The sequence below is a fragment of the Meleagris gallopavo genome, chromosome 25 (genome assembly GCF_000146605.3).
Source record: "Meleagris gallopavo isolate NT-WF06-2002-E0010 breed Aviagen turkey brand Nicholas breeding stock chromosome 25, Turkey_5.1, whole genome shotgun sequence".
Classification (NCBI taxonomy): Eukaryota; Metazoa; Chordata; class Aves; order Galliformes; family Phasianidae; genus Meleagris; species Meleagris gallopavo.
The window spans coordinates 2910702-2927344 of NC_015035.2; the positions used below are offsets into that span (position 1 = coordinate 2910702).

The 16643-nt window shown below is 54.6% G+C and overlaps 1 protein-coding gene across 1 annotated transcript; it reads left to right on the forward strand.

Annotated features, from left to right (window-relative positions):
- Positions 1-152: 152 nt before the first annotated feature.
- Positions 153-4570, forward strand: TRAPPC3 (trafficking protein particle complex 3). Its single transcript, XM_010723339.3, has 5 exons — positions 153-740; positions 1832-1929; positions 2129-2228; positions 2461-2643; positions 2964-4570. Exons 1-5 carry the CDS (start codon positions 729-731, stop codon positions 3081-3083), a joined length of 513 nt encoding a protein of 170 aa, XP_010721641.1. The 5' UTR covers positions 153-728; the 3' UTR covers positions 3084-4570.
- The last annotated feature ends 12073 nt before the right edge of the window (positions 4571-16643 follow it).

A 16643-nucleotide genomic window follows, 5' to 3' on the forward strand; every position in this document is an offset into this window, starting at 1 on the left:
GTGCATCGCGCTGCTAAAAGCACAGCTAACGGGAACGTTTGCGGCGCTCGGATTCCGTTCGATTGCCCGGAAATGAGGAGGCCGTTAGAAATGCTTTAGGTGCATTCCGGGCGCTGCGGGGCCGGTAGCAGTGGGGGGAAGCTTCGTTTTACACGCAGACAGCCGGGACCTCCCGCCCCCCTCCAGCTTCCAGCCCCTCCTCACTAAAATCGCTTAAATCCCTATAAATGGTTGACCCTTCTCTGCATGTTTGTCAAATTTCCCTGCCAGCAGAGCTCAAGGAGACTTCCGCTTTGTCATTCTTGAGTGCTGTGGACTTAAGTAAGCTTTATCTTCCCAGCACGAAGGCTGAGCTGTAAGCAGAGCAAAGCAGCACAAAGTCTGCGTCAATTCCTCAGCTCTGAAACGAAGCGAAATTAGCAGGAGCTGCCTGGCTCCTTTCGGGCTCTTGGAGTCACTTGGCTGGCTGCTGCTGGCCTCATGAGTTACAATGACAAGATGGAATTCCCCGTCTCTTCTAACAAACCTGGCTTCTGTCTGTTGAGTGTTGCAGTCTGGGAGTCACCGCTCCTCCTGTGTGTCTCGGCTTGGTGTGAACTTGTTTGGAATGACGTGCGATCAGTGTTGTCACTTAACTCTGATGTTGTCTCTTTTCCCTTCCTTTCTGCCTGCCTGCTGCTTTCATTCTGTAGTATTGGTATTTGCCATTCATTTCACCTTCTGCATCTATGCATCTCATGGTAGGTGATAGGCTTTTAATCTGAGATTAGACTTTCTCTAACGTTTCTGATCGCTAAAACCAAAAGCAGAAATGAAAGTTGAATTATGATGGCTTATTTGCTCCTGAACGCTTGCTTCGGATTCTGTGGAAAGCTGAAGCCTGTTGTAGGCTTTGTTTTGCAGCTGTGTGATCATTGATCTGCTTCATGGCTCCCAAGGAAACGTGCTGTGAATCACAGGAGCTGTGGTGATGGCTGTGAAAGGGGACACGATCCTGTTGTGTCCTCTGCAGATTTGTGCAGTGCAAGTAATGCAGCTCCTAGTCCAGCACAGCCAGCAGGAGTGCACAGTGTGTCTGCTGACCTGACCTGGAACACTCCTAGCTCTTCTTCTGGGTCTGAGGAGCTGATTTTAGTATAACTTATGTGCTTCTGCAACTTTCCAGGGTTGAGATGAGTATCACTTCTTCTTGGCAGCAGAATGTAGTAGATCTGTGAATGGACAAGAACGTTTTGTCCTGCTGAAAAGACCAGAAATTAGGTCTGTTCAATGTTGCCAATTTGCAGTGCATTTCTGAAACAGAGGAGAGGCACAATCTGAGCTGCAGGCCCCTTCCCCTCCAGGTCATCGACTGAAATAAATTCAGGTCCTTGGCAACTGCATGTTATTGCCTGGAGCTGGTCAGTACCACGTGTGAGATGACCTGGTGGTGTCATTCCAGCTGCCTGGGGGTGTCCTCATTAAGGCTGCTAAATAGCAGCTCACAAGACATGCTAAAAATGACTGTGGAGTGTAAACAGCATTCTGGTTTGCCTCTTCAGGTCAGCTCTGGGGCATGCTAATAGCAGTGCTGCTGTGTGGAGAGAGGGAGAGAACAAAAGTGCTTGAGTGCTCTCTTGTTCCAAGCAGAAAGAGGATTTCTCTGTTCAAGGAGGCTGAAGTTGCCTTGCCAAAATAAGAGCTGAGATCTCCTACTGCACAGCAAATACCTCTGAGATGGCAGCTTTCTGTCCCCCTTCTCCAGGCCACTCGAAGCAGCGCTGGACGTAGATGCAGCAGTGCTGTCAGTTTCCATTTTGGCTTGTGCTAACTGCTTTTTACCTCTGCCTAGAACTCAGAGCTCTTCACGCTGACGTACGGCGCTCTGGTCACCCAGCTGTGCAAGGACTATGAGAATGATGAAGATGTCAACAAGCAGCTTGACAAAATGTGAGTGGATCTGCTGCAGCAGAGCCTTGTAGGAGCTCAAGTTTGCTGTAGAAACGAGGCAGACTGAATTTTACATAGTATTGCTACTCCCCAGATTTATGCATTTCTTTCTCCACTATTGTCTTTTGCAGATGCTAGTTGTTTTTTCTGAAGCTGTGCTCTTTAATCCATAGCCTGTTCCTCTTCTGTGCTCTCACAGGGGTTACAACATAGGAGTTCGGCTGATAGAAGATTTTCTGGCCCGATCCAATGTTGGAAGATGCCATGATTTCCGTGAAACTGCAGATGTTATTGCAAAGGTAATTGTCAGAGCTCAGCTTCGTTGGGTTGTTGCTGCTGCTTGTATTTATTCCAGTGGCACAGGCAGTGTGTGTGCAGGGTTTTATCATGTGCTCTTTCATGGGATTGCAGATGGGATTCTAGTATAAAGAGAGAAAGAATGGTGAAAAGTATATTCTGAAATGTATTTAGTAGCTAGCCAATAACAGAGTGTAACTAACATTCTTGTTCATGTTCTGTTTGACATAACAGATAGCATTTAAAATGTACCTGGGCATCACTCCAAGCATCACCAACTGGAGTCCTGGAGGTGACGAGTTCTCTCTGATCTTAGAAAATAACCCCTTGGTGGACTTTGTTGAGCTCCCCGACAACCACTCCACTCTCATCTATTCCAACCTGTTGTGTGGAGTGCTGCGAGGTGCCCTGGAAATGGTGAGCCGACGTCTCTCTTCCAGCAGGATATGAATAATCCAGGGATCTGTAGCACTGAGTGATAGGGTTGATTGGGTTCATTGGACTCTGATCTCTGAAGGGACTCTCGGTTACTCCGTAGGTGTTTTATTTGTCGAGGCAAGGCTCCCACTGTTCACTGAAAGCCAAAATGTAGAAAGGTGTGATCTTGAAAACTAATATGTACTTCCCTAGAGCTCTGCATTGCATATCATGTCCTCAGAGCCCTTAAGCTGGTGCTTCAGGGTCAGGCAGGAAGCTGCTGCTATAAAGGAAATACAGCTCTGCTTTTCTCTTCCTAGGTTCAGATGGCCGTGGATGTAAAGTTTGTCCAGGACACACTGAAAGGGGACAGCGTCACAGAAATAAGAATGAAGTTCATCAGGCGGATTGAAGACAATCTTCCAGCTGGTGAAGAGTGACTCACAACCCAGTCTCCTTTAAGGCTGGAGGGGACCAGCTGGTGTTGGCCATTAGCTTTCATCACAGATCTGTAGGGATCTAGTGCCCCTGTACATTCAGACTGACTCACTGACTGTTTAAGATGTTATTATATTCTTCTACTGTTACTTCCATTTTCTGTAGAGGACTATGATCTAGTTGCTGTTTGTTTCACAGGTTCATTCTGAAGCTTTTTCATAAGGTGATGTCATTTTCATATTCCCCTGGGAACTCTTTCTACACCTAGTTTCTAACTGTGATGTTTGGTTGTGAAAGAACTACTCAGATTCTAAAAGAGCTCCAGTCTGTCCAAACCTGAATCCAGGTTTTATAACTAGAATTGGAGACTAAGGCATAAGAACCCACTGACTTACTGTTAACTGCTGTTCTTAAAAAGGGTTAAAATTCACTTGGAGATAAGTGCGTAGAATTTCTGTAGTTGGTACTAGTAAAATGCAGGCTTGACGTGAAGGGGTGATGCCTGACAGCCTCCTGGGGAAGCTCCTTTCCTCGGAGAGCAGCAGCATCACGCTGCACTCAGATTCAGGAGACCCACATGGTTCTTTCTGCTGTTTCTCTTCACAGCAGCATTGGTGAAAGCAGACCCAGCAACACCTTCCTCCAACAGGACGTTGTGTGTAGTCCCACCATTCCCCTCTTAGAAGGGCAGAGCCAGTAAATTGTATAGGAAAACCACTGAGCATTTTGGATAGGAGAAAGGAACTAGCAGCTCTAACAGCATTGTGTTGTGCAGCACGCACAGCCCAGGGGCTGTGTGCTGAGCTCACAGAACCAGAAACTCAAACTAACAACTGGAAGGTATTAAATGCGTTTCAGCAAGTATTGCCTGCTCTCCTGTTACAGCATATAAACACTGCACAGTGTGGAGGAGGAGGTGGGAGGATATTCTTACACAGTTGTTTAGGCTACAGCAGAATTTCCCACGTTACTTGAATTGGCACGCCATGGCAGCCTGTGACACCTGCTGCTCTGCAGAGCAGAAGCATAAAGTAGCATTATCTCACACAAAGCAAGATGATGGAAAATCAGCTTCCTCCACCATCCTGTTCAGGCAGAAAACAGACATTCAATTCTCGAATCACTTTACATAGCATGAAGGCACAAACCCACAGAGAGAACTAGGAGCCTGAGGTTCTTAGCTCTAACTGCCACAAGAGGGGAGCTCGCAGGCTGGGTACCTTTGTATGTTTGTGCCTGAGTGTAAGGTGTGAGAGGAAGGTGCAGAGAAGGGCACAGTTTGTGCTGCTAGCTACTGAGGTTCTCCAGGCGTCTCGGGACAGCTCACCTCATCCCTTTTTGCCCGAGGGAGTCCTTCAGCCAAAGGGTTTGGGTGCCAGGTTTGGGGTGCAAAGGTAGGAAAGCTCAGATGTTTCTCATTGTTGACCATTATAAATCATTTTAAGGCTGCATTTTAAAAGCTATTGCATTAAAAGAATCCCGATGTCGACTGGTTTGCCTTTGCTTTTTTGGGTCAGAGGGGCTGCAGCAGTGGGTGTGCCTCCCTGCCCGGTGATGGGAGCACAGCAGCAGGAATGTCTGCCTGGTGTGTGAAAGCTGCTGCTGGGAGGGATTGTGGCTGGGGGGGCGGCTGGGGGCAGCGCTGGGAAACCAGACAGTCAATGTTTGCTTGTTTGAGCAGCAGCCTTTTTCTGCCCCATGAATACTTAGGCATGTACATCAGCAGCAGAGACTGCTGTCAGCCCAGAGCAGCCTTACAGCTAAGAAATGCTATTCGTGATTACTCACAGCAGAGAAAAGCCATCTCAGGAGGCTGCTGGGTCCCTTCCTGCACCCTCAGCACAGGCACTGCAGTCAGCCACGAGGTGCTGTGAGTGCGAGCACGCAGCACGGGCTGGGATCTCCTCGGGAGCAGCGATTTGAGCCCTCCTGGCTCTGAGTTGTGCAGACGCTCCCGTGGAGCATCGGCTCAGCCCTGGGCCCAAAGCCCCGCACTCACAGTCAGTGCGAGGGCAGAGGGTGACGGCTCCAATTGGGCTCAGGGCAGCAGAGCGGGAGCAGCACCGCGGCTCGGAGCTCACAGAGGCTCCGTCTCAAGCAGGACGGCCCGGGGCCGGGCAGCAGAGCCGGCAGAGGGTGCTGAGAGCTCGCCAGCTCCGGCTCCTACCCGACTGCTCGCAGCCCGGGGGCCGAAGGTGCCCTGCGCTGCTCCCCAAAGCCGCCCTGCGGGGTCTGCAGCCCCGGCTGGCGGTGCAGGCTCGCTGCCTCGCCCCCCAGCTGCCCCCGGGCAGAGGATTTAAACACGGCAGGGGTTGTCCCTGAGCCCTGCTGGCATTGCATTTCGGGACTGGGCACAGGCAGGCACAGAGCTCAGGGTTTGTGCCGCCTTCGATCCCATCCCAGGGTGAGGGGGGGGGAAGGATGGGGAGCAGATGAAAGCTTTGCACTGAGGGGCACCGAACCGTTGGTGCCAGGCACGGTGCAGCCGGGCACCCTGCCAGCAGCTCCTGCACCGAAGGGGCTTTTCCCCTTGGCTGGAGCTGGCGAGCATCACAGCATCACGTGCTGCCCGCTGGCCTGCAGCAAGAAGCGAGGCTCGCAGCCAGCACAGCCCCAAAACACACCCAGCACACCCTAAGGCAACCACTGGCTGTCCCCACGTCCCCTGGGCTGCTCCAGGGCGGGAGAAAGCTCAGCACCCTGCAGCCTCCTCTCTGCTGCTGCGGCCAAGTGGGCCTCCCCGTGCACCCAGGAGGGGCTGCGTGGCACTGCAGTACTCACATGGGGTCATCCTTCCTCCATCACTGAGCAGCAGGATGCGTGCACTTCATCCCCACAGCGGTCCTGAGAGGAGCAGCTGGGTCAGAACCAACCCAGGCCCTCCGGAAGAACAAAAAGCAAAAATGGCATTAAGCAAATCAGAACTGTCTATTACCAAGTAGCTCACTGTAGGCAAGGGAGAACATGCAAAAAGCTCTGTTTGAAACCTACTAAATATTACCATGTGCTGTTTATAGGAAACAAATGGGGAAAGGCATGCTGCATCCCTAAAAGCCCGAACATGGTTGGAGTTGGACTGAAGCCTTTCCACGGCTCTAGGTTATTGAATACCCTCCGCTTTCATGTGGTGCCAGCCCTGACCCCTGGACACATACCACGAAGGGGAAAGTTGACTTGTGGAAATAATAGACATTCCTAATGAGCAATTTAACCTGGCAGGAAGAGAGGCAGCTTTCGGCTCTTCGTATCTGTGTGATATTCAGGATGACAATGGCAACATGCAGACAGGAGGGGAGAGCACCCCAAGGGGAAGGGGCTGTAGGACCCCAGGCAATGGGTTGCCTCTGCAGGGCCACATCCTGACTTCATCCCCAGCTCTGGGTGCTGGCAGTTGGATTTGCAGAGTTGCTGCTGCAGTGTCCAGAAAGAGAAGGAGCTTTTCCAGCTCTCCTCCTGCAGAGGGAGGGCCATGGGGCAGTGCAGGGCACACACTGCTGGGAATCCATTTCCTTCTCTGCTCAGTGCAGGGAGGGTTTGAGCTCCCAGCACTCAGGGCTCTGCTCTGTCACTGCTGGGACAAGGATCTGTCCAGGGGGGACACATTTCCAAGCCACTGTCCTCACTGCTGGGGCACCTCCTGCAGCTGTCAGGCAGATGTGCAGTGCTCACTGGGGCTGCACAAAGGGACATTTCCCCCATCGGGGCTAAAGCACAGGGATAGCAGCTCCCCAGCAGGGTGGCACCGTGCAGCCCAGGGATATTTCCCCAGTGGATATTTATGTCACATTCCTCCTCCTTCCCCCAGCACAGAACACAAACCATGCAGGGATGAGGGCCATACCACTCCTCCAAAAACTCTCCTGAGCTCTGCTCACCAGGAACCCCCCCACCTTGCCATGCTCCCATTGGGTTCATGCTTCACTTTTCTCCCTCCTCATTATTTGCTCTTCCCTCTTCCTGGGGGGAAAAAAAAAAAAAATTACAAAAGGGAAAAAACTCCCCCAATCTATACTTACAAACAGCCTGCTGTCTCCTGACTCATAGAAAGGCTGAGGGCAAGAGGCAAGGTGCTGCAAGAAAGGACCAGCCTAGCTTTGCTGAGGGCCTTTAATTACCGGCACTGATTGCTCCTTGGCCTCAGGCTCTGTGCCTGGAGGGGCTCAGCCCAGCAGTGTGGGGATCACCCCCTCCCTTTTGGCATTTGGGCTCAGCATCATCCCTGGTGAATACATGCAAATCCAGATTTCCGAGCAGGATCCCATTGAGTCACAGCTTAAACAAACCCCAGGGGTGAAGGGTGGGGAGGGCAGTGCTGGGTGCTTGGGGCACAGATCTGTGCTCAGCCAGGGCTCCTGGCCAACCCAACCGAGCGTCTCCCAGCCCTCCATGCATCCCATTTGGGCATGCCATGTGCTTTCTGGCCAGAAATGTGTAGCATGTTACGTGCCCTGGGAAGCTGGTGGGGGACAAAGTAGGCAGAGTGGCTGTGCCATACCATACCCAAGAGATGGGATACAGTGGGGGCATCACAGCAAGATGAAGGAAACTCTCCAAGCAGCACCAAACCCCCAGCCAGGCTATTACATCAGGCTTTATGGCTGCTGGAGAGCCAGCATCCCCTGCTCCCAGCCTGAGGCAGCCCATAGAAAGGTAGCATTACACTTTTAATTAGCACTGTAATTACCATTTGAGGATCTGCATGCACCAGTGTGGGTGTGAGCTGCTGATCCAGCAGAGCTCAGTGCCTGCAGTGGGACGCAGCACCCATGGGACCCCCAGCACCTCCCTGGCTGCATTTCCAATGACCATCCAACCCCAGGGATGTGCTGTGCCCAGAGGAGCACTGGGACACGATGAGCTCCTCAACTGCAGGCTGCAGGCCAGGAAAAGGAACAGAGACATTTGATGGGAAATGTTTGTTTTCTTTTAGAATAGTTTTAATTGTGGCTTCCAATAGGGTTAAAATGGTGAAGCAGTCTGCATGTCCTCGAGCTGCACCCAATGGGGTTGTAGGGCACAAAGCTGTGGGCAGCATAGAACAGAGCCCACCCTGCTGCATGCAACCTGGCACCCCTGGGTTAAATCTGCCCTTCAGCAGCTCAGGTTTGGGATGTCCCAGCAGAACCTGCAGAGAGGGCTGATCCTAAAGGCTGCCCACCATCCCCATGCATGGGAAAAGGGCACCGGTGCTGGTGCCAACAGGTGGCTGTGGGCTCCAGTGGTGTCCTCCTCATTGCTTGGAGGTTAGTTTGAAATGAATGCCAGCCTGCAGCACCGCAGCCTGGAACGCCAGGATGTGGCCCGACCCCATCCCCATCCCCATCCCCATCCCCATCCCCATCCCCATCCCCATCCCTATTCCCATCCCCACCCCATCCCACTGCGGTGAGCAGCTGGCCACAGCCAGACCCGACCCGGATGGCTGCGGCGGAGGCCTCCAAGTGGTTAAGTTAACAGAGAGAGGAGAATAACCATGTAAGCATTTAACAGCATTCCCCTCCCCGAGCGAAGCACAGCCCCAGATCTTTCATCTCAGCCCGGAGCCCGCTGACATCCCCGCACGCCGTGCCCAGCCGAGACGTGGGAACGCGCTCAGGGAAAGTGCTCACCAGAACAATGTCTTTTTTTTTTTTTCCCCGGCAAAAAAATATTGGTTTTGCTTTAATTAGCGCCGGCGCTGACATCCGAAGGCTCGGAGGGTTTGCTGGGCACGGGTTGCCTGCTCCAGGCTCTGGCTCCATGTGCCTGTGCCCCACACTGAGCACCCCATGGGTACCCCCTGCCCATCCTCACGCTCAGTGTCTTGAAGCAGCCACATTGCTGCTCCTCACAGCAGCCAGGCAGTGCTGGGAAGGTGCTGGTCCCATGAAGGGAGTTGGCAATGGCCCCTGGAATCATGATGGATTCCCTGAGTGTGGAGCACCGGGATGTCCTGGTCAGACTTCTCCCTGCCCAAGACACTGCAAAGGCAAGGGGCTGCTCTGGGATCCAGCACCCCCCGAGCTCCTGCAGCCTCCCACCCTGGGCTCCAGCATCCCCCATCCTACACTTCTGCATCCCCCCTGCATCCTTCAGTCCTGGGCTCCAGCATCCCACGTGTGCCAGCATCCCATAGGCACCACCATCCCATGGTCACTGACATCCCTTGGGCTCCAGCATCTCATGGACATCAGCATCCCATGGACTCCGACATTCCATGGGCAGCAGCATCCCATGTGCAACAAGCATCCCACGTGTGCCAACATCCCACGTGTGCCAACATCCCACGTGTGCCAACATCCCATGTGTGCCAACATCCCATGTGTGCCAACATCCCATGTGTGCCAACGTCCTACGGGCTCCAACATCCCCTGGGCGCCAGCATCCCTCAGGATTATGCATCCCCTGACCCCAGGCTCTGGCATCTCCCATCCTCCTGTCCCACCCCCCCAATCCCCAGCCCCTGCCCCTCCCTACCCTTGGCTGCATGGAGCTGTGCCGCGGTGCTGGGGAGCGCAGCGTTAACATGGAATGAGGAAGTGAGGAGTGGGCACCCGGCATGGAGACAGCTTGGCACGGGCTGTGGAAAATGGAGGCCTAGAGAAATGTGACAGCAGGCTGGACTCGCTCGCGGTACCACACAGGCGTAGTTAAGCCTTCAAGCCTGCCATTGTTTCTCCCCTAATTATTCCCACTCCCTGAGTATTACACCCCATAATTCAGGAAAGCTGAGTAATGGAAGAAACAACAGCAATTTTAATCTCTCAGTACCGGTGGTCTCCACCAAAAAAATGCTTTCAAGAACTCTGTGGTCTCGACTTCCTCCGGTTGGTGGGCAGTGAGGGGAGGGAGCGTCGGTCACCGGAGCAGCACGGGGGAGTGGGACTGCGTGGGACCCCAATGGCGCCGGGAGAGGAGAGCTGGGAGAGCCCCACAGGTACTGTGAGCTCCGTGCTGCCAGTGGGGGGTGCAGCCCCGTGGGGAGTGAGGGCAGATGATGGGGATGTGGGGTCAGACGGAGCTGGGGACGCGGAGACAGCCAGAACTGAGGATATGGGGACAGCCGGAGCTGGGGACGATGGAAGTCAGATGGATCTGTGGACTTGGGATCAGACAGCTGGAAATGTGGGGACAGAACTTGGGACAGGGGAACAGGCAGAGCTGGGAACATGGGGACAGCCAGAACTGAGGATATGGGAACAGCTGGAGCTGGGGACATGGGGACAGCCAGAGCCAGGCATGAACCCACCTTGTGCCATCAGCATTTTATCTCCTGCTCATGGCTAAACTGCAGAGAAAAGAACCAGGCATCATGGTTTAGGTCAGAGAATGTTTTCCTTAATGGGAACTTGCTTGAAGAAAAAAAAAAAACAACCTCCTCTCCCTCGAAATGCTTCTGTTGTTTGACACGAGCGGGTCTGCGTTTTGGTGAGTGAGATTTTGGTACCCGTGGTGCCACGGCTGAGAGGAACAAGAGTGGCCACAGAGTGAAGGCAATCCCAATTGGGCTGGAGAAACCTGGGGGCAGGGGGACCCCACGCCATCCCCATCCTGCTGCAGTGGGAGTTGCAGTGCTCACAGCATGGGGTTGGGACCAGGAGGACTTGAACGAGATGATCGTATTGTTTTTCCAACCTTAATGATTCTGTGATTCTATGAAGGTCCCTTCCATCTGTTTCTATGAAATGCACTCAGCTATTTCAGCAGATTGCCCATCAGTGATATTCAGGGCTGCCCAAAGCACCAAACATGCCCAGGTCTTCCTGCAGGCACAGCAGCTAATGAACCTGTAGTAAATTAAAACAAGTGTTCTCCCTTCTGTTTGATGTTTCTGCAACAACAAAGCTCAGGACAAGTGAAGAAGCAGTGCATGAGGCCAAGCAGGGATAATCACAGCCCAGCCCACAGGGCTGGTAGCACTGAGCAGTGCAGCCAAGCAGATGGAGGGGGTGTTTTTGGGATCTGAAGTTCAGCATCAGCTCTCAGCCAATGGTTTCATTTGGGCCACACGATGCTCAGCTCACTGCTGTGCTTAGAGAACACATCCCTGCCCCACGTACATCCAGGGCGACGGCTCTGCTGCTGCTCCCTTGGTGCTGTGTGACAAACCAGGGGACAGGGAGGGCATGGGGACAGGTCACCCTGCAGCCACCCATGGGGGCTGCCCTAATGGCACAACCCAGTGCATCCAGGACAGTCGCTGCCCCTCTCCATGTCCCAAAGCCCCTTGTCCCTGAGGTCCCTGAGGTACCCAGCGGTGGCACGGGGTGGCCCAAGCAGCAGAGGGGTGCACGCTGCCTCTGTGTGGTCCTCAGCCATCTGGATGTACTTACAGCAATCCTGCAGCAATTGTGAAAAGATCAAAACTCATCAGACCAACCTTGAATCCCAGAACATTTTTGGCATTTTTGAGGACTGTTGTCTCAAACCTGACGGCAGGGAGGGGACATGGCTGGCATCACCATGAAACCTCAGTGCAGTCCCTGAGGATGCTCTGCCCCACGTCTGGCTGCAGTGGGCACGCACAGCCCCTTCCCTGAAGGGGCACGAGGTCTCTGCACAGCACTGCCCAGTGGTTAATGGCTGACCAACACCCTCAGCCCTGCACACAGCTGCTCCAAAAGTGTGGGGCTGTGCAGTTCATCATCACCTCCATCCTCATAGGGATGTAAGGCCGGAGGAGGCAGAGCACTGCCAGCACTGCTGAATGGCTCAGTCATGGCAGGAGTGGGCTCTCCTGGCTGTTCCCCTGCGCTGCCTGGAAAGGGGCCACGTACTGCTTTACAACTAAAATAACACATTATTTCATAGAGGGCCAGAGCTGCCGGAGCAGGGCCATCGCTGAGCTCCTGCGGGCACAGGGAGCAGCAGTGCTGGGGGAGGAGGGGATCAAAAGGGGCTGCTCTGTCCCCAGCTCACCGGTCCCCATCAGGGCTCACCCTTTCTCCAAGACCCCCCCCCAGCCTTGCACCCATCTATGGGCTGGGATAATTCGTGGTGCTGCCCCATGCCATGCTCTAGGCACAGCAATACCCATCCCACTGCCCGGTTTCCCATGGGAAAGGGGGGCTGTGCCGTGCTCCAGGTTTCCTGTCCCAAGGAATTCAATGGGTTGAGCCCGTGCCCCACTCACACACTGCACCGTCTGCTTCAGATCCCATTGAGAAGGGCCCATTCCGCCCCTGACCCGCTGACAGCCCCAACAATAGCAGGGCAGATAAAAATCATAGAGCAACAAGTGCACTTCCCTGGGCAGTGTTGCTCACAGTGGAACCCAGCGGGGCTGGGGCTGAGCTCTGCCCGACCTCAGCACCCCTGGGCACCCAAAAAGCACCCACAGGTGCTGGTGCTGTGGGGCAGAAGGGAGCACAGATCCCAGCTCTGTGCTGCAGCCAGACCTCCTTGGAGAGCGACCCCCATAAAACGAAGCAGCAGCTGTTCACAGGATAATAAAACATTATTTTCTTTTCTCTTTTAAAGCTAGTTTACTGCAGAAAGGTTTCAGCAGCACAGCGGCACGCCAGGAGCAGCAAACCCATCACAATGATGCTTCGGGCAGGTCAGTGCCCTCATCCCGTGGGAAGGGCTCCCAGCACCCATGGGAGCACCCAGCTGGCTGTGCAGCACAGACACAGTGGGGTCCCCATCCTGAGCAGGAGCACCCACAGGGATGCAGTCCTGGAGGTAGATTTACAAGCGAGCAGCCAGGGGTGTTTATGGTGGGCTGGAATGCGCGCTCTGAGCACGTGATGAGTTTACAACGTGCCAACATGTGGATTTATTTCCAGCCCACTGGCAGTGAGTTAATCACAGGAGGTGCAGGGAGAGGTGACAGGGAGAGGTGGCACTGGGGATGCGGGACGATGCTGCCGGTGCTCACAGGAGCAGCTCACCCCTGGAACAGCACTAAACCGTTGCCAGCAATATCCTGCAGCAGGGTGTGCGTGTGCCTGCTTGGAATTCACAGTGCTGAATGGCAATGTGGGTCACTTCACCCCTCGTGCCCATCCCACTGGGCAGGGATGCTCAGCGAGCAGCACTTCCCTCTGCCATCCCATGGGATGAGGACGGACTGAAGGGCAGCAGCGGCCACTGTGGTCCCTGCAGTCCCCCCAGGCACAGCCCACAGCTCACAGTCCCCACTTCAGCATCGCTGCTGTAGGAGAGGTTTAACCTCAGCTGCTCCTCTGCTTTGCACCCACAGTGCTGTTCCCAAATGGGGGCTCGAGGCTCCCACCTGTGCTGTCCCTCTGCAGCACAAGGAGCCTTGGAAATGGGAGGCGAGTGCAGTTTTTCCATGCATATGTATATAGGAGGGGAGCCAGCTGCCAAAGTAAATACAACCCTTCCCTTTCCAAAAATGTCCTCCAGGAATTGTAAAGGATCCTGCAGCAAGCATTCTGTCTCAGATCCTTTATGCACATAAACCAGCTTCAGTGGAGCTCTGGCAAAACCCGTGCACCAAGAGGGTTATTTTTATGACAGGCACCAAAGGCGCTGGGAGCCGGGCACAGCCACGCGCACCCTGCACACAGAAACAATCCCAGTAAAGAGCTTTATAGCCACTGAGGAATGTGGAACCTCCACCAGCCCGGCCGGGGCTCGCAGAGCTAATTGCTTTGGGATTTGCTCTTTGGGGGGGTCGAGTCTCCACGGTTGCAGGCTCAGAGGGTCCCAGCTGCCCCTGCGATTCATTAGGATGCTGAATGGGAACGGGGGATAGTTTGAGGAGGGCGGCAGTGTTTGTGGGGTAAGGGAAGGAGCAGTGTGGCTCCTGCTGCCTTCTCCTGTTACAGCCCCGGGCTGAGCCCCTCAGGGCAGGGGGGGCTGCTGGGGACCCCTGGGTGCTGCGCTCCGGGCATCGCCGCGCTCATTGCAGCCGTGTTTTCTTTGCTGATCTTTCCTTGCTCATTTAAGTGACTTTGGAAAATGGGATTTTGGCTCTTAAATCGTTCAGGGGCTTTTGAAAATTTGACTCTAAATACTTTCCGAAGTGCATTTGTATGAAGTAATTCTCTCCAACCTCCCACAGTGGTAGTCAGATTGCATTTAATCCATCACTGAATGTTCCCGAAGGCTGCGAGTTGGCTCCACGCGGCACACGGAGCCGCGGCTCCGCCGGCACTGCGTTCATCCCAGGGCTGCTCCCACCTGCTCAGGGATGCACCGGGGCCGTGCCCTCCCTCCTCTCACCATGGACAAGGGGCTGGCAGCGGACACATTGCTGAGGTCCCACCTCATGGGGAGCATCGTCTGTGCCGTGCAACCCAACCCAGCGCAATGGCGCAGCATGCAAGCAGCAGGGCTTGGTGTCACCTGCTGTGGGGACACGTTGAGCAGCACGGCCAATGGTTTGGGGTGAGCAGAAGCATGCCTGGCCCCCATTCCTGGCCCCCATTAACCCCAGAAAGGCACACAGTCCCCCCCTCCAAATGCCACAGCTTTTCCTGCCGAGCGCTGCAGGCTCGTTTTCAGAGCGCAGCCACCCGCCTGGTGGAAACATGGAAATGATATTCCAGTGTGCAGCGCTGATTTGATTACGTCCGTGACCCACCGAAATTAAGTTAGGGCTGAAAACAGCCCTAGATTGAATTATTTCTCTCTCTCACTCTGCCTGTGCGGAGCACTGGGGATGGCTGGGACGTGCTTCCAGGGGGGCACAGCGCGGCTGGACCCCCACGTGCCACCCCATCTGCACAGCGGGGCTCCGTGCACCTGGATCCCAGTGGGTACAGCTCTCTCCCTCCGCTGGGAGCTTGGGGCCACCGCGGAGCACTGGCACGGTGGGCAGGCAATGTGCTGCCAAAGGTTGGAGACAGCAGAGCCACTAAATCCTGCACTAAGCCCGGCTTCCTCCTGCCAGCAGGGAGCTGCGCCCTGGGCAGCGCATGGCACTGCGGCTCTGGATGAGCCATCCCAGTGCAAAGCTGTGTCCCAGGGCTGCAGGAAGGGACCTTTGGGGATGGCACTATGGGGACAGGGCTGAAGAAGGAGTGAATGTGTCCAGTGCTCCCCAGACGGAGAGAAGGGTGGTGCGTGGCTGGATGGAGTGTGGCATCATGTGGAGATGGAGCAGGGCAGCATGGTCAGGGCATCATGGCTTTGCCTTGGGCTGCAGCTCAGCCAAAGGGCAGGAAAAAAGGGCACAGAGGGACTGAACAAGGGGGTGATGACAGGAGTGAGAGGCCAGCACAGAGCAGGGCTGCGGCCGATGGTTCGCTCTGTGGGACAGAGGAATGTCTGTGCTGCTAATGAGTCTGTTTGGAGAGGAAATGCTTTGCCAGTGAGAGCTCCGGTTAAACAAGGCTGGTTCGCTTCTGCGGGAGCTGCTGCACCCGTGGAGGCCCCTCCATGCTCTGCCCCATGCCCCAGCCCTGAGATCTGCAGTGGGGTTGGGATGGAGGCAGCAGGAGAAGGGAGCTGGCACCCCTGGGAAGAGCCAACCCGGTGCACAAGGTACCCCCACAGAGCCCCTATGCCTGCCCAGCTCCATCCTGGCCAGAGCGCATCAGCATTCCTGGGAGCAGGGTCTGGGGAACGGCATTGAGGGGGGATTAGCTGTCTGTGCTCCCCCCCACTCGGGCACTTAATACGGAAAACAAACAGCCTTGCACACCCCGATCCAGACAGGTTTTCTCTGTGCACGTTGCCTGGGAGACCCTAATCTGCCTCCCTGGGCACACTGGGGCCCTGCACCCCCAGGATGACACCAGAGGGTCCTCAGTCCCCAGCAGCTGCAGCGGGGCTGGCAGTGGCCCTGCTGTGTGGGCACGAGGCTCTCAGCGGGATGTGGTGACTGCTCTGCCTTAAGAATGGCACAGTGGGCAGGGAGGACAGGGGGTGGGGGTTGAGGAGCACAGTTTAGAACTGTGCTGAGCCAGGATGCACACCACAGAAGGAGTTTTGGGGTGGTGATACCTTTCCACCATAGCAAAGGGAAGCAGGATGTACTGCTCATGCCAGTCCTCTGCCTGCTTAAGGAGCATGTGAGTGGTTTGGGGCAGTGCAGAAGCAAGCTGCTCCAGCTCCTAGACAGACCAAGAAGGGGAAAGAGGATGGAGCGCCCATCCGTCCCATCCAGTCCATCCATCTCATCTATCCCATCCACCTCATCTTTCCCATCCCATCCACCTCATCCATCTGATCCATCCCATCCACCTCATCCCATCCCCAGCACCCAGCTAAAGGGCAGACACAGCTCCTGAGTGACATTTTCCCACCCCTATGGCTTCTATTCTCAGCGCCAGCATCCCCAGGGCACTGCACACCCCAACACCCACTGGGGGTGCGACCTGTAGGGCGCTGATCACTCTGGCATAGCAGGGATGGGGCCGGGGATGGGGGGAGATGGGAGTGACTGCATTTATGGATTGATTTTGCTCACTGTCTCCATGCAGTGATTGGGAAGGAGTAATGCTGGGAAAGAATTTGCTGAAAAGTAACAACATGAAAAGCAATTCAGAATTTGCTGAAAAGTAACAACGTGAAAAGCAATTCAATAAATGAAAGCTAATAATGAAAGTAAATTAAAATACTAACAAAGATAGAAGTAAGTTAAAAGAAAAAGAAAAGAAAAATAAGAA